This window comes from Hyperolius riggenbachi, chromosome 10 (genome assembly GCF_040937935.1).
Source record: "Hyperolius riggenbachi isolate aHypRig1 chromosome 10, aHypRig1.pri, whole genome shotgun sequence".
Lineage (NCBI taxonomy): Eukaryota > Metazoa > Chordata > Amphibia > Anura > Hyperoliidae > Hyperolius > Hyperolius riggenbachi.
The window spans coordinates 65,343,704-65,371,168 of record NC_090655.1 but is presented as its reverse complement, the minus strand read 5'-3'; the positions used below and the strand labels follow the sequence as shown (position 1 = coordinate 65,371,168).

Below are 27,465 nucleotides of genomic sequence, written 5' to 3'. Positions count from 1 at the left end.
TGAGGATTTGGAGTCAGAGGCGGAGATTTTTGGATCAAATCCACAGCCCAGGAAAGTATTAGACTAAGGAGTCGGAGGCATTTTGGGTACCTGGAGTTGGAGTAGGTGGTTTCATAAACTGAGGAGTTGGATTCGGATGATTTTTGTACCGACTCTACGGCCCTGATGTCCGATTTGATTCCCGATCAATTTTTCGATCAACTTTGCATAGAAGTGAACGGAAAATCGATATAAAGTCGGATTGATATATTGGAAATAATCGATCTGCCAGAAAATCTCATTGTGTGTACCTAGCATTAGGAAAAACATCCTGTTTTCGCTAAAGCACTTTCATTATTGGTCAGCGCCAGAAAGGGGTGTCTTACCAGACTGAGGTCTTCCATTGAAATTAGCGGCACTGGATGTGCGATTCGTGGTCCGGCCTCCTTAAAGGAATAACATACAAGGATGTCATTGGTGCAATGAATGGAATGCATGCATGTGAAATGAACTATATCATGTCTCAAAGTCTAATGGAATGTCTTACATTGTTTGTCTTGTTCATTTCCACCCAGGCCTCTGTGATGGAGCTTTGCCATTCCACAATGTTTTCCCTGAGGACAGAAAACAGTTACATATCAGGGCTCGCTCCATAAACTTTGAATGCCTTGGTGATCCTTGTGACTCTTGAAGGAGAGCTTAATCAAAGCCAGATCTCTGTACTAAGACATTCCAGGTAGGATGTTCAATCTAATTTTTCATGCACTTAGTGTGGTAAGCAAAAAAAAAAAAAAAATGATACTAATACATTTAAAGGACAACTGAAATGAGAGGGATATGGAGGCTGCCATTTTTTTTCTTGTAAATAATACCAGTTGCCTGGCTGTCCTGTTGATCTATTTGGCTGCAGTAGTGTCTCATTAACACCAGAAGCAGCTAATCTTGTCAGATCTGACCATAAAGTCAGAAACACCTGATCTGCTGCATGCTTGTTCAGGGTCTAGGGCTAAAAGTATTAGAAGCAGAGGATCGTCAGGACAGCCAGCTGGTATTGCTTAAAAGGAAATAAATATGGCAGCCCACATATCCCTCTCGCTTCACTTGTTTTTTAATTAAAGTTATTGTTTACAGGGACTTGCCGTAAGCTGGTGGGCTGGCAGCTAGAGCCAGGAATGTCAGGGCTCTTCATACACCAGGTCCTGTCTGCTTTCTGGGATCACAGACAGCTACTTACTAAAATAACATACACACATGGGATAACCATAGGCTGAAATGGCTGATGACGACCGTTTCAGCTGGCAATCGTTATACAGTGGCCACCAAACAATATTGCTTGGGCTTTGTTAAGGATCCATCCTGTCGTATCCTTGATGACTCCCGATGCCCAAGCATTACCAATCGAAATACCATTTTCAACCCCCAGCAGATGTGTCTATAAGGCATTGTTGCCCGGTGGATCGTTTCCTGATTCCCGATGGGTGACATTTCTCGCATGTGTACTTGGCTTAAAGAGGAACTGTAACCAAGGACTGAACATCATCCCACTCAGTAGCTGATACCCCCTTTCCCATGAGAAGTCTTCACCTTTTTTCAAATAGATCATCAGGGGACATTGTATGGCTGATATTGTGGTGAAACCACCCCCCCCCCCCACAGTGTGATGTCAGGACAATGGTGCTGACCTCACACTGTGGGAGCCTTGTTGCATTGCGGGAAATAACAGCTGTTTCCAACTGCCAAAAAAGCAGCATCTCCTTCCACAGATATCACCTACCAGCAGTAAAGCTGTTGCCATGTGATAAATGTCATAATGTAAATCAGGGAGAGGAAAGCTTTTACAATGGGCAAACACTGACTAAATAATTTATTAATAATTATTGTAAAAATTAAGCACTTTTTTTCATTACATTATTTTCACTGGCGTTCCTCTTTAAGGCTCACAGTGTTCACTGAAGTATTAATGGCAACATCCACTTTTTCATAAGTTCCCACCTTATCGACAGGGGACATCGGATAATACTAAACTAAAATAAACTAAAAATCCTCTATGGTTGCGGGTGCAGATTTTTCCATTTAAGAAAACCTTATCTGATAGTTTTAAACAGAGGTGGGAGGAGAATTTTGAAAACTGTTCCAGAGTAATGCTTGAGCTGATGCAGGAATTGGAAAAGGTGGATTTGTTGGAGATAGATCAAAAAATTTCAGATATATTGGAGTCTCTGTCTGAGATTCAAGATCACCCCTTGTTTGCGACCAGAAATAGTAAATTGAAATCTCATATTGAGAAATATAATAAAGAACTGGTCACCAGGAAAGATAACAAATTTGAACGGGATAAAACAGCCTATAAATTAGGCTATGCCTATAGGTGGGGTAAATTACCACCAAAGGGCAAGAAACCGTTAATCCCTAAAAACCCCCCTAAAAATCCACCACACAATCCACCTGCTGAGGCTGGAGCTGATCCTGAAACGAGAGGGGAATCTGACTCATCTGTGGGCGGGGGGAGTGAAGTCTCAGTGTCCTCCAGTGGACAGAGCTCACATGCCCCCAAGAGGCCGGTGACCAGGTCCGTTACGGGGGGCAATATTTCTAAATCAATTAAGCATAGGAACAGCAAGAAAGAGAAAGAGAAAGAAAAAAAGAAAGATAAAGACAGGATTATAGATAAAAGTAAATCCCAAACTGGTCCCATTAATAAATATCTTACAACTAGTGCCAGTGATTCCCAGGAAGAAACTAGTGAATCCGTCTTAGGAGCATGTGGTGGTTCGGACTCTCAGTCCTCCTCTGCGGTTTTTTTAGGGGAGGACGAGGAACCGACCATCTAAAGTCCACGGCCCCTCAACACATGACCCAGCATAATAACCATGCTAATTTACAAGTTGTAAACATATCAGGTCATGATCTATCACAGGGTGTTAATGACCTTCTGGCGAAGGGCCTTGGCTTCTGTCCCACTAGTAATCTAGATCGTTTTGAATTTGTCAAAGATTTACACCTTTTTGGGCGGAAACTTACTTTGAAAACACTTCACAAAAAGAAAAGTGAGTCCCCATTAGGAGGAGCAATCAACGATTGGAAGGACTGGTCCAATCGTGATTATCGCGCCTTGATGGACCTGGTCAAATTAAGTCAGGAAAATGCTGCAACAGAGGATGAGGACCTTTTTGGTTTTTCTGCACCTAGTAATATGGCGAGTGAACGAATTAACAGGCAGTTCCGTCCCAGGTCCACCACGTTCCCCCCATCCACTCTGTGTCCGAGTGTACATACATTTATCTCTCTAGTAGAAAAAGATATCCAGAAATTATGGATTGAAAAAAGTCAGGCCACCAATCTTTCAGAAAGTGAAATCTCGGCTGTTTCCGAGTTACGTGCGAAGAAAGATATTGTTATCAAGCCCTCGGATAAAGGGGGGAACGTGGTGGTTATGAATACGGAACAGTATGTTTACATGTGTCAGAGAATTTTGAGCAACAGGGAATGGTACCGGAGGGTCCCCGCATCCAGGGTCATCAGCAACCAGCGGGCACTGTTTGACATCATTGATGATGCCATAGGGAAAGGAATTATTACAGCTGAAGTGGGGTCCACTTTAAAGGTAGAGCACCCGGTGGTGCCAACCTTTTACGCCTTACCCAAGATACACAAAAATCTGTCAAAGCCTCCGGGCCGACCCATTGTATCGGGCAATGGTTCTCTAACTGAGAAGGTTAGCGTATATGTAGACAAACATTTACAACCCCATGTTCACCGGCTGCCTTCCTTTGTGCGAGACACACTGCACCTCTTGGGTATCTTAGAAGGGTTACAGTTGCCGGTGGGGGCCCTTCTGGTGGCCCTGGATGTGGAGGCCCTCTATTCCAGCATCCCACAGCGAAAGGGAGTTGAGTCAGTGGGCAAATTTTTGTCGGAGATGGAGATCAATGAGTTCCCACATAATCAGTTTCTTCTGGACCTATTATCCTTCATTTTACAGAATAATGTCTTTACATTTGACGACACCCATTACCTCCAGGTGCAGGGGGCGGCGATGGGGACGACCTGTGCCCCGTCGCTTGCCAACCTGTACTTGGGGGATTGGGAGCGACACCTGTTCGGGGATGACGCCCTCGTCGAGTACCTGTGCCACGTTGTTTTGTGGCACAGGTACATCGACGACGTGGTCATGTTCTGGACGGGTGGTAAGACCTTATTGGATGAGTTTATATTGACTCTAAATCAGAATGATTGGAATTTAAAGTTTACTATGGAGTGCGACCCACACTCCATTTCTTTTTTGGATGTGAGGATTGAGGCCAGTGCGGAGGGATTTCTGTCCACACAACTGTTCCGCAAACCAACGGCATCGAATTCATACTTGCATGCTAATAGCGCCCATCCAATACACACGATACGAGGAATACCGACAGGGCAATATTTGAGGCTGCGTCGGAACTGTACTGATGATCAAATTTTTGAAAAAGAAACCAAATTACTACGCTCTCGATTTAGAGAGCGAGGTTATAAGGATAGATGGCTCAAAAAGGCATATAAACGTGCCAAGGAAGCCAATCGCTCCGAATTGCTGGTCAAAAAGACTAAAGAAATTGATACCAATAGTACAACACGCTTGATTACGCGATACAACGAACAGAGGAAGGAGGTGGAGGGAGTTCTCCGCCGACACTGGCACATCCTGACATCCGATAGGAATCTTGGGGGGTTTGTGTCTTCCACCCCACAAGTCACCTATAGACGTAGCCAAACACTAAGGAATATGCTCACCTCGAGCCATTTTTGGGGCAGGGGTGGGTCGGGCAAACACTGTACGGTAACCGGGACTTACACATGTGGGGGATGTGTATATTGTCGCTTTCTTTCAGTTGGCAAGTCGGTGGTGCTACCAAATGGTCGTACCTGGTGGTTGCAACATTTTGTAAACTGCAACACAGTAGGCGTGATTTATCTTCTGTATTGCAGATGTGGAAGTTTCTACATTGGCAAGACAGCAAGAGCCTTTAAAGAAAGAATAAAGGACCATGTTGGTGACGTCACTACCTGCAACTTTAAGTCTCCCATTGCCAGGCATGTACATCTTGAGCATAGGGGCAATCCTGGCTTCATCACCTTTGTGGGCCTGGATCGTGTACACGCCCACCCAAGGGGGGGTGACATAGATAAAAAATTGTTACAACTTGAATCCAGATGGATTTTCAATCTTAAGGCAACTGAACCTAAGGGTTTGAACGATAGTATTAATTATCGTGTGTTCTTGACAGACTAGGCTGGATTGTTTTCAGCTCTGAGGTGTTGCTTCCCCTTGTCTTCATTTGGGCAGTCTGTGTCCTCTCTAGCTTGTCGGCACTCTTTGAGTTTTTCTTCCACTGCAGCATGAAGGATTTAAAGGCACACTTTGGGCCCCCTAGTGATTGGCCCTAGTGTGCTATATTATTAACATTGTTCCTGTGGACCGGTGCTCCTCTCGCCCTGACTTCACATATTATGATGATTTTTTGTTGTTGGTACTGTTGTAGTCTATACAGGGGCTGTCTTTATTAATTTTCTGGCTCCTGTGTTATGCAGATAGATATGTGTTTATGTTTACAGGTTGGATTCATGTAGTTGAGTGGTTCTGACACATGATACATGGTTTTGTGTGACCATTGGCTAACCTGTTATTATGGAGATTTTGGTTTATGTGTATTTGGCTGCGTTTGAGGTCTCTGTCCCGCCTCTCCCCGCCCTCGCCCCGCTTTGGGTCCCACCTTCTGTATGCCTCCCGGGTCGCGCTGAGCGCTTCCTGGTCGGCATTTGATACGCATTTGCGTGTCAGCGGTTGGGTCCTGCGCGTCCTCGCTCTGTGCCGGGGGGCGTGCCTTGCGACGTGTCGTCGCTCGGCGCGTCCCTTTGCTCATTGGTGGACGTGGGCGGGTGCGTGGGCAGGGGTGGGCGGGTCTTTGACACACGCGGCGGCAGATATAGACGCCATTATGGCGTGCATGGTGATATGTACGGCTGTCTGCCTTTGAAAAAGCCGCGAGAGGCGGCGAAACATGTCAGGCCCTCCTGACAGCCTCTAATCCATCTTCAATCCTTCCCGGAGTACACCTTTAGGAGCCACCGGGCCTCAGTGCAGTACCACCATTGGGATACTAGGATGGTAACTATGGACTGCTGACCCATGCTTGAATTGGCATTGATCCACTATGCATTCATCCATTTTTCATGCTCTGCATTAACATCTGCCTGGCTTATTGCATATCATATCATCTGCTTTTTGCTTCCCTGCGATTGGGGGATATCCTGGACCTCAGTGTGTTATGTCTACACTGCACTTGTCATGGCTTGCTGATACATGCATGAACTGCCATTGATACATGTCTGTGATTCAACTGTGATGCTATTCCTTTGCCACGCTTTACATCTAGGACCTGCATGGCTGACTGCACAGCAAATTCACACCTGTTGATGTGCTCCCTGCGATTGGGGGAACTTTGGAACATACATGTGCTTGTGTCTACATTCTACTAACAAGGATTTTAGGATCATCAATGCTTGGCTTACTAATATCATAGAGCTGAAATTTCCATACATAAGGCTATGCAATAATTGGATGATATCACTCATATCTGTGGATCTGGAACTTGTTACATATACCGTCCTGATCATTACTGCACTGTATTTGGCCTGTCTATTTGAAAGTCGGACTCCTTTTCCTGTGGGGGTTCATATTGAGGACTGCAGCCTCATTAATCCTCACTAGGAAGTGTTTCACCAGAGGGTTTTTTTTTACCAGTTTTAGACCTTTTTCTAGATTGTTCTATATGATAATATTCTATATGATAGTGTTGTGTGATTTCATTAATAAAGTTTTTGTAATTTTTCATGCACCCAAGAGCCAACTCTCTTCAATTTTTACTTAGTATTTTCACTTCGTTGGCAGGAGGCATGAGATTTGATATTACTATTCATTGTGGATTGCTTTCATATAATTAATTGTCTTGACCATCCCTCTCCCAAAAACATTTGAGCTATTGATGTAGGATAATACTAAACCTGGCTGTCTAGCAAGCAGTTCCAGGAAAGGTCCTCTTTATGCTTGGCTCCTCCTCCCTCAAGCACTGCTATTCCGGGGATAGTACTTCTCGGATATGACTTTTATAATGTACAGGAACCAGTCGGACCTGTTCTGTCTCCCCATGACACTGACATTCGCCTGCTGAGCGGTCTGTGGGCAGATTCCAGGCATTTTTCCATAGCACTGCTCAATGCCAACATAATAACTTCAATGTCTGCGCGAGTTGAAGGTGGTTTAGTTAAGATGAACTGCAGACAAGAATATTTGTAGTGTTTGGTGACTTCTGGGATTCACACAAAACGTGTCGCCATAGTGTAATAAAAATGTATTCTTATCATCTCAACCTTGAGGTAAGGGGCCTCCATTGTTTCCATATTTTACTGGTTTGAACAAGGTTTACTGGGCGCCTCTTCTTTCCCTTTTTTACATATGCGGAGGGCGGGCCCCAACTTGGGCTCACCTAGCTGGTCATCCCAATTTTACCAGAAGAGAGTGGCCGTAACCCAGAGAGAGTCCGTTACACACAAGCAGAGATGGGCTTTCTCCATGCCTTGTATTAGTGAATTGCCCTCAAAGCAAGCTAATTTCATGAGTACTCCTCTAGTTTCAACATCCAAAGTAGCTCCCTTTGTGATTTTTTTTTTTTTTAAGATGCTCAACTTATTTCTCAAGTTGGGTTGAGATTCACATGTCCTCCATACTATATGGCCTGAAGGATAACAAAGCTGCCCCATACTTATGCTGGGGATACATGATGCGTCTGATCGATTTGCGATTCATTTTTCCGCTCGATTTCCCGGTCGATTCTCTTATCTTTTCTTATCTATTTCCATTCACTTCTATGAGAAATCGATCAGAAAAATTAGGATCGGACATGTTGGAAACTATCTATCGAACCATCTATCTGCCATAAAAACGTATGGTGAATTCCCAGCATTCATTTCTGATCTTTAGGGCCAACTGCCAAAATTCTGCTTATGTCTGATTTCTGAGTCTATACAGAGTATGTTTATAGGTGGTGGTGGGAGCGTAGCAGAAGGAGCAGAGCCTTTCAGCAGAACAGAGTATATCGAGTAAGGAGCATTCCATTGTGCTGCTGGAGGACTCTGCTCTTCCCACTATCTACCTCTCCTCTCCTGATATACTCTGTGCTACAGGAGGACTCTGCTCCTCCCACTATCTACCTCTCCTCTCCTGATATACGCTGTGCTGCTGGGGGACTCTGCTCCTCCCACTATCTACCTCTCCTCTCCTGATATAATCTGTGCTGCTGGATGACTCTGCTCCATCCACTATCTACCTCTCCTCTCCTCTCCTGATATACTCTGTGCTGCTGGAGGACTCTGCTCCTTCCACTATCTACCTCTCCTCTCCTGATATACTCTGTGCTGCTGGATGACTCTGCTCCATCCACTATCTACCTCTCCTCTCCTCTCCTGATATACTCTGTGCTGCTGGAGGACTCTGCTCCTTCCACTATCTACCTCTCCTCTCCTGATATACTCTGTGCTGCTGGAGGACTCTGCTCCTTCCACTATCTACCTCTCATCTCCTGATATACTCTGTGCTGCTGGAGGACTCTGCTCCTTCCACTATCTACCTCTCCTCTCTTGATATACTCTGTGCTGCTGGAGGACTCTGCTCTTCCCACTATCTACCTCTCCTCTCCTGATGTACTCTGTGCTGCTGGAGGACTCTGCTCCTTCCACTATCTACCTCTCCTCTCCTGGTATACACTGTGCTGCTGGAGGACTCTGCTCCTTCCACTATCTACCTCTCCACTCCTGATATACTCTGTGCTGCTGGAGGACTCTGCTCCTTCCACTATCTACCTCTCCTCTCCTGAGCTACTCTGTGCTGCTGGAGGACTCTGCTCTTCCCACTATCTACCTCACCTCTCCTGATATACTCTGTGCTGCTGGAGGACTCTGCTCCTTCCACTATCTACCTCTCCTCTCTTGATATACTCTGTGCTGCTGGAGGACTCTGCTCCTTCCACTATCTACCTTTCCTATGTACTCTGTGCTGCTGGAGGACTCTGTTCCTTCCACTATCTACCTTTCCTATGTACTCTGTGGTGTTGGAGGACTCTGCTCCTTCCACTATCTACCTCTCCTCTCCTGGTATACTCTGTGGAAGGAGCAAAGTCCTGCAGCAGAGTGAGTATATCAGTAAAGGAGAATTGGTGAAAGCAGCAGTAAGATTACATCAGGAGAGGAGAGGTAGATAGTGGAAGGAGCAGAGTCCTCCAGCTGCACAGAGTATATCAGGAGAGGAGAGGTAGATAGTGGAAGGAGCAGAGTCCTCCAGCAGCACAGAGTATATCAGGAGAGGGGAGGTAGATAGTGGAAGGAGCAGAGTCCTCCAGCAGCACAGAGTATATCAGGAGAGGAGAGGTAGATAGCGGAAGGAGCAGAGTCCACCAGCAGCACAGAGTATATCAGGAGAGGAGAGGTAGATGGTGGAAGGAGCAGAGTCCTCCAGCAGCACAGCGTATATCAGGAGAGGAGAGGTAGATAGTGGAAGGAGCACAGTCCTCCAGCAGCACAGAATATATCAGGAGAGGGGAGGTAGATAGTGGAAGGAGCAGAGTCCTCCAGCAGCACAGAGTATATCAGGAGAGGAGAGGTAGATAGTGGAAGGAGCAGAGTCCTCCAGCAGCACAGAGTATATCAGGAGAGGAGAGGTAGATAGTGGAAGGAGCAGAGTCCTCCAGCAGCACAGAATATATCAGGAGAGGGGAGGTAGATAGTGGAAGGAGCAGAGTCCTCCAGCAGCACAGAGTATATCAGGAGAGGGGAGGTAGATAGTGGAAGGAGCAGAGTCCTCCAGCAGCACAGAGTATATCAGGAGAGGAGAGGTAGATAGTGGAAGGAGCAGAGTCCTCCAGCAGCACAGAGTATATCAGGAGAGGGGAGGTAGATAGTGGAAGGAGCAGAGTCCTCCAGCAGCACAGAGTATATCAGGAGAGGAGAGGTAGATAGTGGAAGGAGCACAGTCCTCCAGCAGCACAGAATATATCAGGAGAGGGGAGGTAGATAGTGGAAGGAGCAGAGTCCTCCAGCAGCACAGAGTATATCAGGAGAGGGGAGGTAGATAGTGGAAGGAGCAGAGTCCTCCAGCAGCACAGAGTATATCAGGAGAGGAGAGGTAGATAGTGGAAGGAGCAGAGTCCTCCAGCAGCACAGAGTATATCAGGAGAGGTAGATAGAGAAAGGAACAGAGTCCTCCAGCAGCACAGAGTATATCAGGAGAGGAGAGGTAGATAGTGGAAGTAGCAGAGTCCTCCAGCAGCACAGAGTATATCAGGAGAGGAGAGGTAGATAGTGGAAGGAGCAGAGTCCTCCAGCAGCACAAAGTATATCAGGAGAGGGGCGGTAGATAGTGGAAGGAGCTGAGTCCTCCAGCAGCACAGAGTATATCAGGAGAGGAGAGGTGGATAGTGGGAAGAGCAGAGTCCTCCAGCAGCACAGAGTATATCAGGAGAGGAGAGGTAGATAGTGGAAGGAGCTGAGTCCTCCAGCAGCACAGAGTATATCAGGAGAGGAGAGGTAGATAGTGGAAGGAGCTGAGTCCTCCAGCAGCACAGAGTATATCAGGAGAGGAGAGGTAGATAGCAGAAAAGGCACCAGCCGCGCAGAATATATCTGGAGACCAGAGTATGTAAAAAGTGCAGAGCCCTCCAGTGAAGCAAAGTTAGCATAAGGAGCAGAGACCACCAGCACAGCAGAGTATTTTCAGAAGCAGAAGGAGTTGAGTCCTCCAGCAGAGCAGAGTGTATCAGGAGAGGGGAGTTCTCTAGCAACACATTGCATTTCAGGAAAGTAATGATTAGGTAAGATAAATAAAAACAACAACAGATAACAAGCCTCACAATAATACACAATGAACTTACTGTTTGGTATCTACAAAGTAATAGGTCCTTTTTGTAGTATTGAGGCATAGAACATTTTCTGGAGCAACTTTCAAGAGCTGTGTGATTGTCCCAAGCCTGTCCATTGAGGCTTTTCCTAATTCTATAGATTGTATGCTGCAAAACAAAAGTGAGAGAGGTCTTTGTATCCCTTCAAAGAAAACACACCCAATAGATAGATCATTGCCAGATTTTAACAGTTTTATACTGACAAAGCCAGAACTATCCGCGGTGATCTAATTTATTGTGAATCATGCGGATGCTACTCGAGAATCCCATCTAGAACTGAATTAACAGCAGTGTGTTTCCACAGTCATGTACATACATTATATACTCCACAATTCCTTAGCGCTTCTCAATATAGCGATGTGCAATCACCCAGTGTAATAGCCACTCAACAGGTGTCCACCACCAAATAAGCCAGCATAGAGATGGGTCAGATCACACTATACCATTTAATATCACAAGTTCATAAAACAGCAACGACAGTTAAAAACATGAAAGCTGATACTCACATCGTGGGTCCTTAGGTACGGGACCCAGATGGAAAAATGCACCTTTAACACCCTCGGGTGTACAAAGTGCAACATGCACTAATCCTTAGCAGAGTCTGTGCCCATGTCTCCACTCCCAGACGTGGAGACGTGGGCAGTTAACTGTGGAGTTAAAGAGGAACTCCAGTGAAAATTGTAAAAGCTTTCCTCTCCCTGAGTTATATTCTGACATTTATCACATGGTGACATTTTTACTGCTGGCAGGTGATGTCACTGGAAGTAGCTGCTGCTTGCTTTTTTGGCAGTTGGAAACAGCTGTAAACAGCTATTTCCCACAATGCAATGAGTTTCACAGACCGGAAACTGCCAGGACCATGGTCCTCACAGTTTCCTGTGGGAGGGGTTTCACCACAATATCAGCCATACAGAGCCAACTGATGATCAGTTTGTGAAAAGAAATAGATTTCTTGTTGGAAAGGGGGTATCGGCTATTGATTGGGATGAAGTTCAATTCTTGGTTATAGTTTCTCTTTAACTGTTATTGTTGTTTTGTATAGTTATTTGTTAGTTATTGCTGTAATTTTGTATAATTTTGTTTTTTGATTTGTGTGTGGTGTGGGTTATGAATATTTTTTATAATATCCTATAAGTTAGGGGTGGCAGGATAGTGTACTAGTTAAGGAGACCAGGGTTCGAAACTTGGCACTTCCTGTTTAGTAATCCAGCAACTATTCAGTAAGGAATTATTGGGCAAGACTCCCTAAAACTGCTGCTGAGCGTACCCTAGTATTTAGTATTTATATAGCGCCGACATCTTCCACAGCGCTGTACTGAGTATATTGTCTTGTCAATAACTGTCCCTCAGTAGAGCTCACAATCTAATCCCTACCATAGTCATATGTCTATGTATGTATTGTGCAGTGTATGTATCATAGTCTAGGGCCAATTTAGGGGGAAGCCAATTAACTTATCTGTATGTTTTTGGAAAGTGGGAGGAAACCAGAGTGCCCGAAGGAAACCCACACAGACAGGGGGAGAACATACAAACTCCGTGTAGATGGGTTGCAGCCTTTGTGTATTTGTTTAACTGCTATTATTTTAAAAAGGAACGCCAGTGAAAATAATGTAATAACAAAGTGCTTCTTTTTTACAATAATTATGTATAAATGATTTAGTCAGTGTTTGCCCATTGTAAAATCTTTCCTCCCTGATTTACATTCTGACATTTATCACATGGTGACATTTTTACTGCTGGCAGGTGATGTCACTGGAAGGAAATGCTGCTTGCTTTTTTGGCAGCTGGAAACAGCTCTTATTTCCCACAATGCAACAAGACTCCCACAGTGTGATTTCAGTACCTCAGAGCTGTGAGGCGCTGACATCACACTGTGGGAGGGGTTTCACCACAATATCAGCCATAAAGTGCCCCTTGATGATCCGTTTGAGAAAAGGAATGGGAAAGGGGGTATCAGCTACTGATTGGGATGAAGTTCAATTCTTGGTCACAGTTTCTCTTTAATATTTTATCGTAATTCTCCAGAGGCACATACCTGCTGACAGCAATGTCTCCTTTCCAGACTTCCTTCTCCCCATCGTGAGAATAATAACGGATAACATAAGAGCCATCGAAGGTTTTGCAGAGCTTGTGTATACGCTCTTTCCATGACGTCTAAAATAAAAAAAAAAGAATATGAGACTTTAAGAATTTAACACTGCAAATATTTTTCATAATATATTCAACGGAATCTGAAGTGAAAACAAACGTATAATATAATGAGTTGTATGTATAATACAGATAAGAATTAGACCATTGTTAGCACAGAAACCAGCCTCATATTGTTTCCAGTAAAGGAAGAGTTAAAAAAAAAAGTCAGTTGTTTTCTATGCAAAAGAACTTCTCTGAGCTCACCGACCCAACTTGGGTGGAATACAGTCCTGTTTTCTGAAGCACTTAAAGAGAGACTGAAGCAAATTAATTTAACCTTTTTGTCCTTATAATTTGCTTCAGTACTCTTAGCACAAGTAAACCGCTGCATCCCCGCCGCTAAACGAGTGCTTTAGACCCCCCAAATCCCCAGGGGGCAATCTGGCCGGCATTTCCTAAAAGAGGCAGAGCTTTCAGCTTCAGCTCTGCCTCTTCTGATGTCAATCGTGGCGGATCGCCGCCTCTCCCCGCCCCTCTCACTCTTCCTTCATAGAGAGGGGTGGGGAGAGGTGGAGATCCGCTCGTCGATTGATGTCAGGAGATGCAGAGCTGCGGCTGAAAGCTCTGCCCCTCATCACAGCAAAATCCACAACCAAGTTGGTCGTGGATGTTTGCCCGGCGATTTGGGGTGTCTAAACCCCTCGTTTTGCAAAGGGGATGTGGCGGTTTACTTGTGCTGAGACTACTGAAGCGAATAATAAGGTAAAAAGGGCGACATTTATTCGCTTCAGTGTCTCTTTAAACAACCAAGAAACTGTGAGAGGCAGCTTGAGATAGGATTTTACTGCAGGAACATTTAAAGCAGTGGGCCTCAAACTAAGGCCCGTGGGCGGAATGTGGCCGCCTGAGGCTTTTTTACCGGCCCCCCCACACACAAAATGTATTACTTATAGATGCTGTCAGCTACATCTTTAAATATTGTTGGTACGCATGTAGAATAGCAGTGCTGGCACCACCCATCCACATGGAAGCCAGAAAGCAGTAATTTCACATCAGGTGACACTGCTGGCCAATTGGACTGCAGGTTGTCACCTGGGTATGCTTCACTGTCTGGCCCGCAAAGACTTCTACATGTTTTTATGAATACTCCGGCCCCCCAGCAGTCTGAAGTATGTTGACCCGGCCCTCCACCCAAAATGTTCCGGGACCCCTGATTTAAAGGGTCATTATTTCTGCTTTGTTTTATAGTTTAAAATGCAGAGTGTGGTTTGTAAACTGCAAATGTGACAGAATGATGCAATGTTATTTATAAAAAAATAAAATAAAGCTGCATAACTGAAAATTAAAATTTGAGTCTGTGTTCCTTGCTACTAATGTTGTATTAATTATCTGTACTAAACATAAAATTCATTATGGTTTTTTTTTTCCGCATCAGTGTCAAAAAAAGACTAATATATCTTTCTCGAGTAGAGATTTTATTTGGGAGTCACAAAAATTTCACACCAGGATTCTTGCCACTGGGCTTTGGGCACTTCGGCTGCCTATTCGGTTGGTAGTGTGGATAGTGTTTCCTGCTATGTTTCCCCCAGTTTTTACAAATTAGTGGTCGCAACCAAACTGCTGTGAGCAGGGAGCAACCAATGGTTTTTGAGGTTCACTTCAACTAGACAAGGTCCTTTTTTAGTACTAAACCTTATTAATCAGTTGCATAAAATTGACCAAAAACGGCATACAACATTTGTATGATTTCTATTTAATTTCAGCAAAAAATGAGTTACACATTACCCGATTATTGAAGATAAATGATGGTGGTGGGGACTTCATCAACCATCCCTCCTTAATAACTACGTCCCCTGGGGGGAAAAAAATATAGTCACATGTTAAATCTTACAGTGCCACAAGCAATGCTTACATCAGCCCTGGAAGCCGAACACCTAACTCCTTTTTTTTTTTTTTTTTTTAACAAAAAGATATGGTTATTGAAAGCACAGATAATTACAGTCACAGTATACATAGCATAGCACATAGTTAAAGCCATGGTAACCATGCCACAAAATGGAAAATCAGTACAAAATGTGTATTGTGCTTAATGAAAAATAGTATTTGAGTACAGTATTAGCCCTTTAGATTGTAAGCTCACAAGGGCAGGGCTCTCTCACCCTTTTGTTACACATTTATTCCGTGAGGCCAGAAACCCATTAGGAGCGATTTCTAATCGCTAGTGATTTAAAAAAAGCTCTTGCTAATGTAATGCTATGGGGGATTTTATAAAATCACATCGCTCAAGTGGGATCACACCCATAGCATTACATTAGCAAGAGTTTTCAAATCACAAAGCGCTCCGAAAATCTAGGTTTCTGGCCTCACTGTAATTACCGATTCTGTATTTTGTACCAACTCTGTATTTTGGTGTTTACCATTGCCTGTATTATTTTGTACCCCATTTTTGTACAGCGCCACAGAATAAGTTGGTGCTTTATAAACCAATAATTATAATATTAAACAGCAAGAGTGATCGAGCATAAGTGGAGAGCGTTAAAATTAGCAGTTAATGATATACATAAAATTTGGCACCAAATATTGGAGCTTCACTAATTCTGTAAAGAAACCCAGCCAAGTGGAGTTGGAATGCGGGAGAGACCAACAAAATGCGTCTAAGTTCCCATTTCATTTAAACTAGAAAGAGAGACTGAGAGCATCCAGGAGCCCAGCTTATAATGGATTCAGCATTCACGCCATTTATCCCAGATCAAATGGAACTTATGGTTCATGTTTTATGGGGTTTTTTTTAATATGGGAGGGCAGTGTCAATTCATTTGATCCATTCATCCCTGGTAGAAGATTGAAGAGCTATTTCTGGTAGAAGATTGAAGAGCTATTTCAGCGCTATCTCCTGTCTAGCTGCGAATAGAGATTCAGATATACAGTTGTTGGTGGTCGCCTGGTTGCTCTCATCCAAACACTCCCAGGAGACACTGGACACCCCATTTTTTTTAATGAAGGAATTTGACAATTTGTCTCCAAAGCGCAACTCAACTCAACTGGGGGGCATTCCGATATGAAGGGGTGTTTATGTGACACTTGGGAAGGACGTCAGGTCCTCTTGTCTATTTATGAAGCAGGGCCGGGCCGAGGCATAGGCTGGAGAGGCTCCAGCCTCAGGGCGCAGTGTAGGAGGGGACGCACAATTCATTCAGCTGTCATTCCTAATTGTGTATGAAGCAGAAAGAAATAAGAAAAAGGGATACATAGCAGTGACTGCAAGCCAGATAACTAGATATTAAGGTGTTGGGGAGGTTGTGGGCCCTGTGGCCCTCTTAGTCTAATAGCAATCAGTGTGTGACAGCTGAAGTGGGAGGGATGGAGGGGCGCACTTTGCTGTCTCAGCCTTTGGGTGCTGGAGGACCTTGTCCCTGCTCTGTTATGAAGTCTCTGGAAGGGGTCATGTACATCTGGTGCAAGAGATAATCTGTGTCAGCCGCTCTCCCATTTGGTGCCTCCTCATCTAAATCGTTTATCAAAGTTACACATTTAGATTTATATTGGCTCGTGTAGATTGGTGCAGTGTGTTCCACCGATACTTTGTAAATACTACCGATAAGGTGCCTAGCAGGGCCATCTTTAGTGAGCTGTAGCACTGGGGAGTTATGAAGGGCAATAGGCAGGTTACCAGCTGCAGGTATTGGAATCTCTGTTGAGGAAGGATCAGGTAGGTAAAGCACTTCTGTAAAGATCGATATACTGTCTAAAGTACTACCGAAAAAAGATTAGCATTTGAATAAATGCATAATAATAACCTCTATCCATAGGAGTTTACACCCAAATGTCCTCATCACAGTTGCACCCTATTATTATTCTAACACCTTTATATAGCTCTAACCTATAGCTCATCACTGCACAGCTTACACTCTAATGTCCTCACCACTGACACACTATTATAATTATCATACATTTATATAGCTCTGACATATTCCACAGTTCTGTACAGAGATCACTGATCCATTAGCATTAGTCTCTACACCAGAGGAGCTCACACTCTAATGTCCTCAATACAGTCGCACACTATTATTATACATTTATATAGCTCTGACATATTCCACAGCGCTGTACAGAGGTCACATTCCCATCAGTCTCTGCACCAGAGAAGCTTACACTCTAATGATCCCACTACATACATGGTACATGTTACGGTGATTATGATTATTTATAACCATGCCTCTTCCCATTTCATGTTGTTTGCAGTTGTTTATAAAAATACCATGCTCTTACCTGCTTCGGAACTGCGACGCTTTGAGAGCATCTTGAACCAGTTTCCTCTTCCTGTGGAGATAAAGCACTATGTCAGCACTGTGTCAGCCTTTGTGTGACACTGAGTATAACGATTGGATAGGAGTAGCATCAGGTGAAACATGCAACACATGTTTTCCTGAACCTATGCAGAATTCATTTGCAGTGTTTGATTTCCACTGTCTAGAGCAGGGGTGTCAAACTCAAATACAAAGTGGGCCGAAATTGTACACAGGGACCTAGTCGTGGGCCAACCTCAATGTCTACTGGCCACCTTTCTCCCTTATAAAGTTCTCTGGTGTCTAGTTGTTCTCCCTCCCCTATACAGTTCCCTGTGGTCTAGAGACCCCCACCCTCCCCTTTACAGTTTCCTAGTGTTTAGTGCTTTACCCCTACCTCCCCATATGATTTCCCTGGTGTACTAGGGCTTCACCTCCAATATAGCTTCCTTGGTTGTGTAGAGTGGGCCAAACATAATGCAAAGTGGGGAAACCACTTGAGGGGCAAATTTAATGCCTCTGAGGGGCAAATTTGGCCTGCGGGCCAGAGTTTGATATGTATGGTCTAGAGCAGGCATGGGCAAACTCGGCCCTCCAGCTGTTACTAAACTACAAGTCTTACAATGCATTTGCCTTTATGAGTCATGACTGTGGCTGTCAGACTCCTGCAATGCATTGTGGGACTTGTAGTTCCTTAACAGCTGGAGGGCCAAGTTTGTCCATGCCTGGTCTAGAGGCTCCTTGGTTAGTTAATGTCAAACAAACAATTTCCAAAATACCCGGTCCGGAGCCAGCTCATTGGCAGCTTTATTGACCAGTGATCCTCTGTGCTATAGGCTACAATATTCTGCACCCAGGCCTGCAGTCTAAATTGTGGGGATGATGCAACCAAAGGACCTGCAGCAGCCCCATATTATTTCCCCCTCCCACAGAGCCTGAAAACTTTCTAGTGACGTGGTCAAAATTCAAGACACAATTTTTAGCAATAGAGAACTCATTTCACACACACACAAAACAAAGAAAACATGATTAATTTTAGTACTATTAAATTATATTTTTACATCTGTGTTTGAAGATGAACAAACTGAGGCTCTATTGTCATAGTTTGGTCCTTGTAGCCACCCTTAGAGTGGACAGGCGCCAGGTGATAAGACACAATGCAGAAAAACAGATGAGGGACGATGTCCCAGACATTAAAGAGACACTGAAGCGAAAAAAAAAATTATGATATAATTAATTGGTTCTGTACGGATAATTACTAGAACATTACTAGCAAAGAAAATATTCTCATATTTTTATTTTCAGTTATATAGGGTTTTTATAATATTGCATCATTCTTTAATATTTGCAGTTTACACACTACTCAGCATTCCAAATGATTTTACAGAGCAGTCCAATGAACCTGTCCTCTGGAGAGAAAAAGAAAATACAGTGACTGACACTTGACATGATAAGCTTCAGAAGACAGAGCTCTTTGCAACTTTGAAAGTCGTGGAGCTCAATGGTTCTTTTGCATAGATAACTGGAGTTTCTTAATGCTTCCTGTACTGGAAACAATATTAGACTTATGTATTTGCTCCTAATGTTTTATTTCTTAGCTGTACTACACATACAAATCAATATATCATTATTTTTTTCACTTCAGTTTCTCTTTAAGCACTGATTGTGTTTTATCTGCGCAGGAGTTTCAGCGAAAGCAATTTCCAGTTCTGCTGACCCTGTGCATCTTTGCAATAGCCTGACTCATCTTTGAATGAACAAACATCTCCCTGTTTATCTCAGGTTCAGGTGTACTCAGGCACCGCCTTCTGAATCCTTTACTTGCAATGAGCATTGTTCATTGTGTGGGTTTAAACCTCTTCATATTAATGTAAAAAAATTAAATTGCAATGCTCGCTATGGTCTGATATGACCCGAGTAAGGATTAAAAACTTTGCCTTGTAGTGGTCATTTTTTTTTAAGTAAACCTGAAATGAGGGATATGGAGGCTGCCATATTTATTTCCTAATAAAAAATGCCAGTTGTCTGGCTGTCCCAGTGATCTCTATGGCTGCAGTAGTGTCTGTATAACACACCTGAAACAAGCATTGAGCTAGTCTTGTCAGATTTCACTCAGTAAGGCCAGAAACCCACTGGGAGCGCTTTGTAAGTGTGAGTGATTTGAAAAGCTCTTGGTAATGCAATGCTATGGGGGATTTTTATAAAATCACATCACTCAAGTGGGATCACACCCATAGCATTACATTAGCTAGAGCTTTTCAAATCACAAAGCGTTCAGAAAAGCGCTCCTAGTGGGTTTCTAGCCAAACATCTAATCTGCATGCTTGTTCAGGGTCTATGGCTAAAAGGTAATAGAGGCAGAGGCCAGGAAATGTGAATTGTTGAACAGAAAATAAATATGTCCCCAAACATAGAAATCTGATAGAACTGACAGGTTTTGGATGAGTTCATCTCCCCATGTGGGTTTCTAAGGGTTTTCTTTATTTTCATATGCACTTAGTGAACAGCAGTTGCTAAATCCAACTGCCAGAGCAGTGTGCAAATAGGTCCGGGGGGCAGCCTGCATCTTTGTATAAATCCTTTCCAGGGAGTTTTTTTGTAAAGAATAAATGAAATACTGAGAATCCCCCATGAAGAGATGGACTAGCCAAAAACTTGTCAGTTCCATCAGATTTCTACTACCTACTGTAAGTGACAGCAATATAGGAGAAAATACATTTATAGTGCATTTTCATCTGGAAGAAACATACTTCTTATTTGTATGTGTTTACATGTATTTTACAATGTTTCACGATAGTGGTCCTTTAATCTGTTTGGCTAACACGGTGCTGAAACTTTTTTGCTACTATCAATAAAACACTATTACACTATCTGGATGGAATACTACACCTACCACATGACCCAATCACTGGACATTACCATAATGTAATTCTATCACACTCTGTACATAGAACGCTCCACCCAAACATGATCTGACCAACTGGCTAGGATCATAATGCAGTCCTGTTACCCCGCATACAGAGAACACTATAGCCCCTACATGACCCAAGCATAGGACAGGCTCCTGATACACCACACAGTAGAACACTACACCACAACATAACCTGACCACTAGACATAATCATCATACAGTCCTATCACACGCTATCCATGGAAACCTACACCCCAACATGACCAAACCACTGAACATGATCATGATACAGTCCTATTACACGCCATACATAGAACACGACACCCCAACATGACCAAACCACTGGACATGATCATGATACAGTCCTATTACACGCCATACATAGAACACTACACACCAACATGACCAAACCACTGGACATGATCATCATACAGTCCTATTACACGCTCTACATAGAACACTACACCCCAACATGACCAAACCACTGGATATGATCATGATACAGTCCTATTACACGCTCTACATAGAACACTACACCCCAACATGACCAAACCACTGGACATGATCATGATACAGTCGTATTACACGCTCTACATAAAACACTACACCCCAACATGACCAAACCACTGGATATGATCATGATACAGTCCTATTACACGCTATACATAGAACACTACACCCCAACATGACCAAACCACTGGACATGATTATCATACAGTCCTATTACACGCTATACATAGAACACTACACCCCAACATGACCAAACCACTGGACATGATCATGATACAGTCCTATTACACGCTATACATAGAACACTACACCCCAACATGACTAAACCACTGGATATGATCATCATACAGTCCTATTACACACCATACATAGAACACTACACCCCAACATGACCAAACCACTGGACATGATTATCATACAGTCCTATTACACGCTCTACATAGAACACTACACCCCAACATGACCAAACCACTGGACATGATTATCATACAGTCCTATTACACGCCATACATAGAACACTACACCCCAACATGACCAAACCACTGGATATGATCATGGTACAGTCCTATTACACGCTCTACATAGAACACTACACCCCAACATGACCAAACCACTGGACATGATCATGATACAGTCCTATCAGTGGCGTAGGGCTCGCGGTCGCAACGGTCGTCGTGGCAACCGGGCCCGGCTCCTGAAGAGGCGGGGGAGGGGCCCGGGGGGCCCATGTCTGTTTGGAGGGCCGACCGTGCGCGCTATTGGGAGGGGGGAGCCGCAGCCGCGGGGAAGGCAGCCCGACCTCTCCCTCCCTTCCTCTGCCCAGACCCCCCCCCCCTCAGATGCAGAGTGAGCGCGCACGGAAGCGCTGTAGGCAGAACTCACCTCCGTCCCTGCGTTCCAATCGCCGCTGATCTCCTCCCGCTGTATAGATGCTGATACACACTGCTTCCGGCTAAACAGGAAGCAGTGTGTATCAGCATCTATACAGCGGGAGGAGATCAGCGGCGCAGGGACGGAGGTGAGTTCTGCCTACAGCGCTTCCGTGCGCGCTCACTCTGCATCTGAGGGGGGGGGGGGGCCTGGGGAGAGGAAGGGAGGGAGAGGTCGGGCTGCCCTCCCCGCGGCTGCGTCTCCCCCCTCCATATACAGCACCTACCTACCTACCCTATCCTATCCTGGGGGGCAGCTACCTACCTAACCTATACTGGGGGGGGCACCTACCTACCTAACCTATCCTGGGGGGGGGAAGCTACCTAATCTAACCTATCCTGGGGGGGCAGCTACCTACCTAACCTATCCTGGGGGGGGGCAGCTGCCTAATATAACCTATCCTGGGGGGGCAGCTACCTAACCTATCCTGGGGGGGCAGCTACCTAATCTATCCTGGGGGGGGACAGCTACCTAATCTATCCTGGGGGGGGGGCAGCTACCTAACCTATCCTGGGGGGGCAGCTACCTACCTAACCTATCCGGGGGGGCAGCTACCTAATCTAACCTATCCTGGGGGGCAGCTACCTAATCTATCCTGAGGGGCAGCTACCTAATCTATCCTATACTGGGTGGCACCTACCTAATCTAACCTATACTGGGTGGCACCTACCTAATCTAACCTATACTGGGGGGCACCTACCTAATCTAACCTATACTGGGGGGCACCTACCTAATCTAACCTATACTGGGGGGCACCTACCTAATCTAACCTATACTGGGGGGCAGCTACCTATCTAACCTATACTGGGGGGCAGCTACCTCATCTAACCTATACTGGGGGGCACCTACCTCATCTAACCTTATACTGGGGGGCACCTACCTCATCTAACCTATACTGGGGGGCAGCTACCTCATCTAACCTATACTGGGGGCAGCTACCTAATCTAACCTATACTGGGGGGCACCTACCTATCTAACCTATACTGGGGGCACTTACTTATCTAACCTGTATTTGGGGCACCTAGCTAGCCTATACAGGTGGCAACTATACTGGCTACCTATATTGGAGGCACCTACCTAACTAACCTATACTGGGGGCACCTACCTATCTAACCTATGCTGGGGGCAACTATTCTGGCTACCTATATTAGAGGCACCCACCTAGCTAACCTGTACTGGGGGCACCTATCTATCTAACTTATACCGGCGGCGCCTGCCTATCTAACCTATACTGGGGGCAACCATACTGGCTACCTATGCCTGGCTACCTATACTGGGGGGACCTATAGCTGGCTATAGGGATTCGGATATGTGTGTGCGTCGGGTGTTGCCGGGGAGGGGGGGGCTGTTGTTGCGGGGGGGGGGGGGGCAGCTACCTAATCTAACCTATACTGGGTGGCACCTACCTAATCTAACCTATACTGGGGGGCACCTACCTAATCTAACCTATACTGGGGGGCAGCTACCGATCTAACCTATTCTGGGGGGCAGCTACCTAATCTAACCTATACTGGGGGGCAGCTACCTATCTAACCTATACTGGGGGGCAGCTACCTCATCTAACCTATACTGGGGGGCACCTACCTCATCTAACCTTATACTGGGGGGCACCTACCTCATCTAACTTATACTGGGGGGCAGCTACCTCATCTAACCTATACTGGGGGCTGCTACCTAATCTAACCTATACTGGGGGGCACCTACCTATCTAACCTATACTGGGGGCACTTACTTATCTAACCTGTATTCGGGGCACCTAGCTAGCCTATACAGGTGGCAACTATACTGGCTACCTATATTGGAGGCACCTACCTAACTAACCTATACTGGGGGCACCTACCTATCTAACCTATGCTGGGGGCAACTATTCTGGCTACCTATATTAGAGGCACCCACCTAGCTAACCTGTACTGGGGGCACCTATCTATCTAACTTATACTGGCGGCGCCTGCCTATCTAACCTATACTGGGGGCAACTATACTGGCTACCTATGCTGGAGGCACCTACCTGGCTAACCTATACCGGGGGCAACTATACTGTCTTACCTATGCCTGGCTACCTATACTGGGGGGACCTATAGCTGGCTATAGGGATTCGGATATGTGTGTGCGTCGGGTGTTGCCGGGGGAGGGGGGCTGTTGTTGCGGGGGGGGGCCCACATCCAGATTCCGCATCGGGGCCCAGAGGTTTGTAGCTACGCCACTGAGTCCTATTACACGCTATACATAGAACACTACACCCCAACATGACTAAACCACTGGACATGATTATCATACAGTCCTATTACACGCCATACATAGAACACTACACCCCAACATGACCAAACCACTGGATATGATCATGATACAGTCCTATTACACGCTATACACAGAACACTACACCCCAACATGACCAAACCACTGGACATGATTATCATACAGTCCTATTACACGCCAGGGGCGTAACTAAGCCCCACCGGGGCCCCCTGCAAAATTTCAGAGCGGGCCCCCCCTGGGGCCCGCTCGTGGCTGGTTTTTGGGGGCTGGAGGGGTGGCAGCATGAGGGGAAAGCCTTGCCCACAATCGGTGGGGAGAGGGGTAGTTCCCCCCTCTCCCTCACCTCGGGGCTCTCCCCTCCAGCTAGTTAACGTGTGTGGGCAGCGGGCAGCAGCGGCGTCAGGATACATACCCTCTTCCTTGCGTTCCATCGCCGACTTCTCGCTCTAGCGGCTGACGTCACTTCCCGAAGCGGAAGTGACGTCAGCAGCTACAGCGAGAAGGCGGCGATGGAACGCAAGGAAGAAGGTATGTATCCTGACGCCGCTGCTGCCCGCTGCCCACACACGTTAACTAGCTGGAGGGGAGCGCAGAGGGGAGAGCCCCGAGGTGAGGGAGAGGGGGGGAACTACCCCTCTCCCTGCCGACTGTGGGCAAGGCTTTCTCCTCATGCTGCCACCCCTCCAGCCCCCAAAAAACGGCCCTGAGCGGGCCCCAGCGGGGGGGCGCAGGCGCTGCAGGGCCTATTGTTACGCCCCTGTTACACGCCATACATAGAACACTACACACCAACATGACCAAACCACTGGACATGATTGTCATACAGTCCTATCACACGCTATCCATGGAAACCTACACCCCAACATGACCAAACCACTGGACATGGATGGAGCAGAGTGTTCTGAACACACAGATAGGCACCCAGTATAACAAGTTAGAACTCTTAACTGAAGAAAAACATGCATAGATTTATTATACACAACCATTTGGTAATGCAGCTTACTTAGAACAGAGAGAATACAGTAACAACACAGGAAATAACAATACCATAGAGATCTTCACATCATTCTACAGACAGTGACATCTTGTGGTTGCTTTACCATACTGCAGTTTAAAGTAATAATGTTGTTACTACCAACAAACATGACCTGACCACTAGACATGATCATCACACAGTCCTATTACATAGAACACTACACCCCAACATAATACATTTCTGTTATACTGTATTGTAGACCAGTGGCGGACATACAGCCGTGCAGGCCGTGCTGCCGCACGAGGGCCCCTGAAGTTCCGTTTTCTTCAGGGGCCCATTAAGTATTTTTTTTTTTTAATTTTTTTTTTATTATTTTATTCCCCGGGGGGCCCCCGATTCCTATCCTCCCTCCCTACCTCACCTCGGGGGGCCCCCCTCCCGATATGCGCGGCGGGAGAGCGAGCGAGCGGCAAATGCAGGAAGTCTTCAGGGCTCTCCAGGCATCCGCTAGAGGCCCAGCCGCTTAGTCTCCAATATGTCTCCAGTTGGAGACATATTGGAGACTCAGCGGCTGGGCCTCTAGCGGATGCCTGGAGAGCCCTGAAGACTTCCTGCATTTGCCGCTCGCTCGCTCGCTCTCCCGCCGCGCATATCGGGAGGGGGCCCCCCGAGGTGAGGAAGGAAGGGAGGGAGGGAGGATAGGAGTCGGGCCCCCCACCCGGATACCTACCCACCCGGCTACCTAACCACCTACCCACCCGGCTACCTACCTACCTACCCACCCACCAGGCTTCCTACCTACCCACCCGACTACCTAACCACCCACCAGGCTTCCTACCTACCTACCCACCCGGCTACCTACCCACCCACCAGGCTTCCTACCTAACCACCCACCCAACTACCTAACCACCCACCCGGCTACCTACCCACCCGGCTACCTACCCACCCACCAGGCTTCCTACCTAACCACCCACCCAACTACCTAACCACCCACCCGGCTACCTACCCACCCGGCTACCTACCCACCCGGCTACCTACCTACCTACCCACCCGGCTACCTACCTACCTAACCACCCACCCGGCTACCTACCTAACCACCCACCCGGCTACCTACCTAACCACCCACCCGGCTACCTACCGGGCTAGTTACCTACCCACCCACCAGGCTACCTACCCACCCACCCGGCTACCCACCCACCCACCAGGCTACCTACCTACCTACCCACCTGGCTACCTACCTAACCACCCACCCGGCTACCTACCTAACCACCCACCCGGCTACCTACCGGGCTAGTTACCAACCCACCCACCAGGCTTCCTACCCACCCACCAGGCTACCTACCTACCCACCCACCCACCCACCAGGCTACCTACCCACCCACCAGGCTTCCTACCTACCCACCCGGCTACCTACCTACCCACCCGGCTACCTACCCACCCACCAGGCTTCCTACCTACCCACCCGGCTACCTACCTAACCACCCACCCGGCTACCTACCTACCCACCCACCCGGCTACCCACCCACCAGGCTTCCTACCTACCTACCCACCCGGCTACCTACCTAACCACCCACCCGGCTACCTACCTAACCACCCACCCGGCTACCTACCGGGCTAGTTACCAACCCACCCACCAGGCTACCTACCCACCCACCAGGCTACCCACCCACCCGGCTACCTACCTAACCACCCACCCGGCTACCTACCTAACCACCCACCCGGCTACCTACCTAACCACCCACCCGGCTACCTACCGGGCTAGTTACCAACCCACCCACCAGGCTACCTACCTACCCACCCACCAGGCTACCTACCTAACCACCCACCCGGCTACCTACCGGGCTAGTTACCAACCCACCAGGCTACCTACCTACCCACCCACCGGGCTACCTACCTACCTACCGGGCTAGTTACCCACCCACCCACCAGGCTACCTACCCACCCACCCACCCACTCACCCACCCACTAGGCTAGCTATCCACCCAACCACCCATGGGAGCTGCGCGCCGGATGGAGGCTGGGACAGGAGGTCTGCTGCTGCAGGTGAGTAAATGTTTTTGTTTTATTTATATTAGCAGGTGTATGTTCTGGGCAGGTCTGCCACATGATTGCATGTATTTTCTGGGCATATCTGCCGACATGATTGCACGTATTTTCTGGGCATATCTGCTGACTTGTTTGCACGTATTTTCTGGGCATATCTGCCGACTTGTTTGCACGTATTTTCTGGGCATATCTGCCGACTTGATTGCATGTATTTTCTGGGCATATCTGCCGACTTGTTTGCACGTATTTTCTGGGCATATCTGCCGACTTGATTGCATGTATTTTCTGGGCATATCTGCCGACTTGATTGCACGTATTTTCTGGGCATATCTGCCGACATGATTGCACGTATTTTCTGGGCATATATGTGTATTTTCTTGAGAAAACCTGCACAATTATGTGAATTTTCTGGGGAAAGGGTCACCAAAACTTGGGCCCACTGTCTTTGCGTTGCAC

At 46.4% G+C, this 27,465-nt stretch overlaps 1 protein-coding gene across 5 annotated transcripts in view; it reads right to left on the bottom strand.

Annotated features, from left to right (window-relative positions):
- Nucleotides 1–27,465, bottom strand: part of PLEKHS1 (pleckstrin homology domain containing S1) — a 75,791-nt gene that overhangs the window by 37,615 nt on the left and 10,711 nt on the right. For all 5 annotated transcript variants that reach the window (XM_068258207.1, XM_068258206.1, XM_068258210.1 and 2 more), the window contains exons 2-7: nt 17,364–17,414; nt 14,880–14,947; nt 13,000–13,118; nt 10,938–11,072; nt 527–593; nt 366–425 (exon numbers count right to left, since the gene is read on the bottom strand). In XM_068258207.1, coding sequence (XP_068114308.1) covers nt 366–425; nt 527–593; nt 10,938–11,072; nt 13,000–13,118; nt 14,880–14,947; nt 17,364–17,394 — 480 coding nt within the window. In that variant the 5' untranslated portion in view covers nt 17,395–17,414. The remainder of the gene's footprint in view (nt 1–365; nt 426–526; nt 594–10,937; nt 11,073–12,999; nt 13,119–14,879; nt 14,948–17,363; nt 17,415–27,465) is intronic.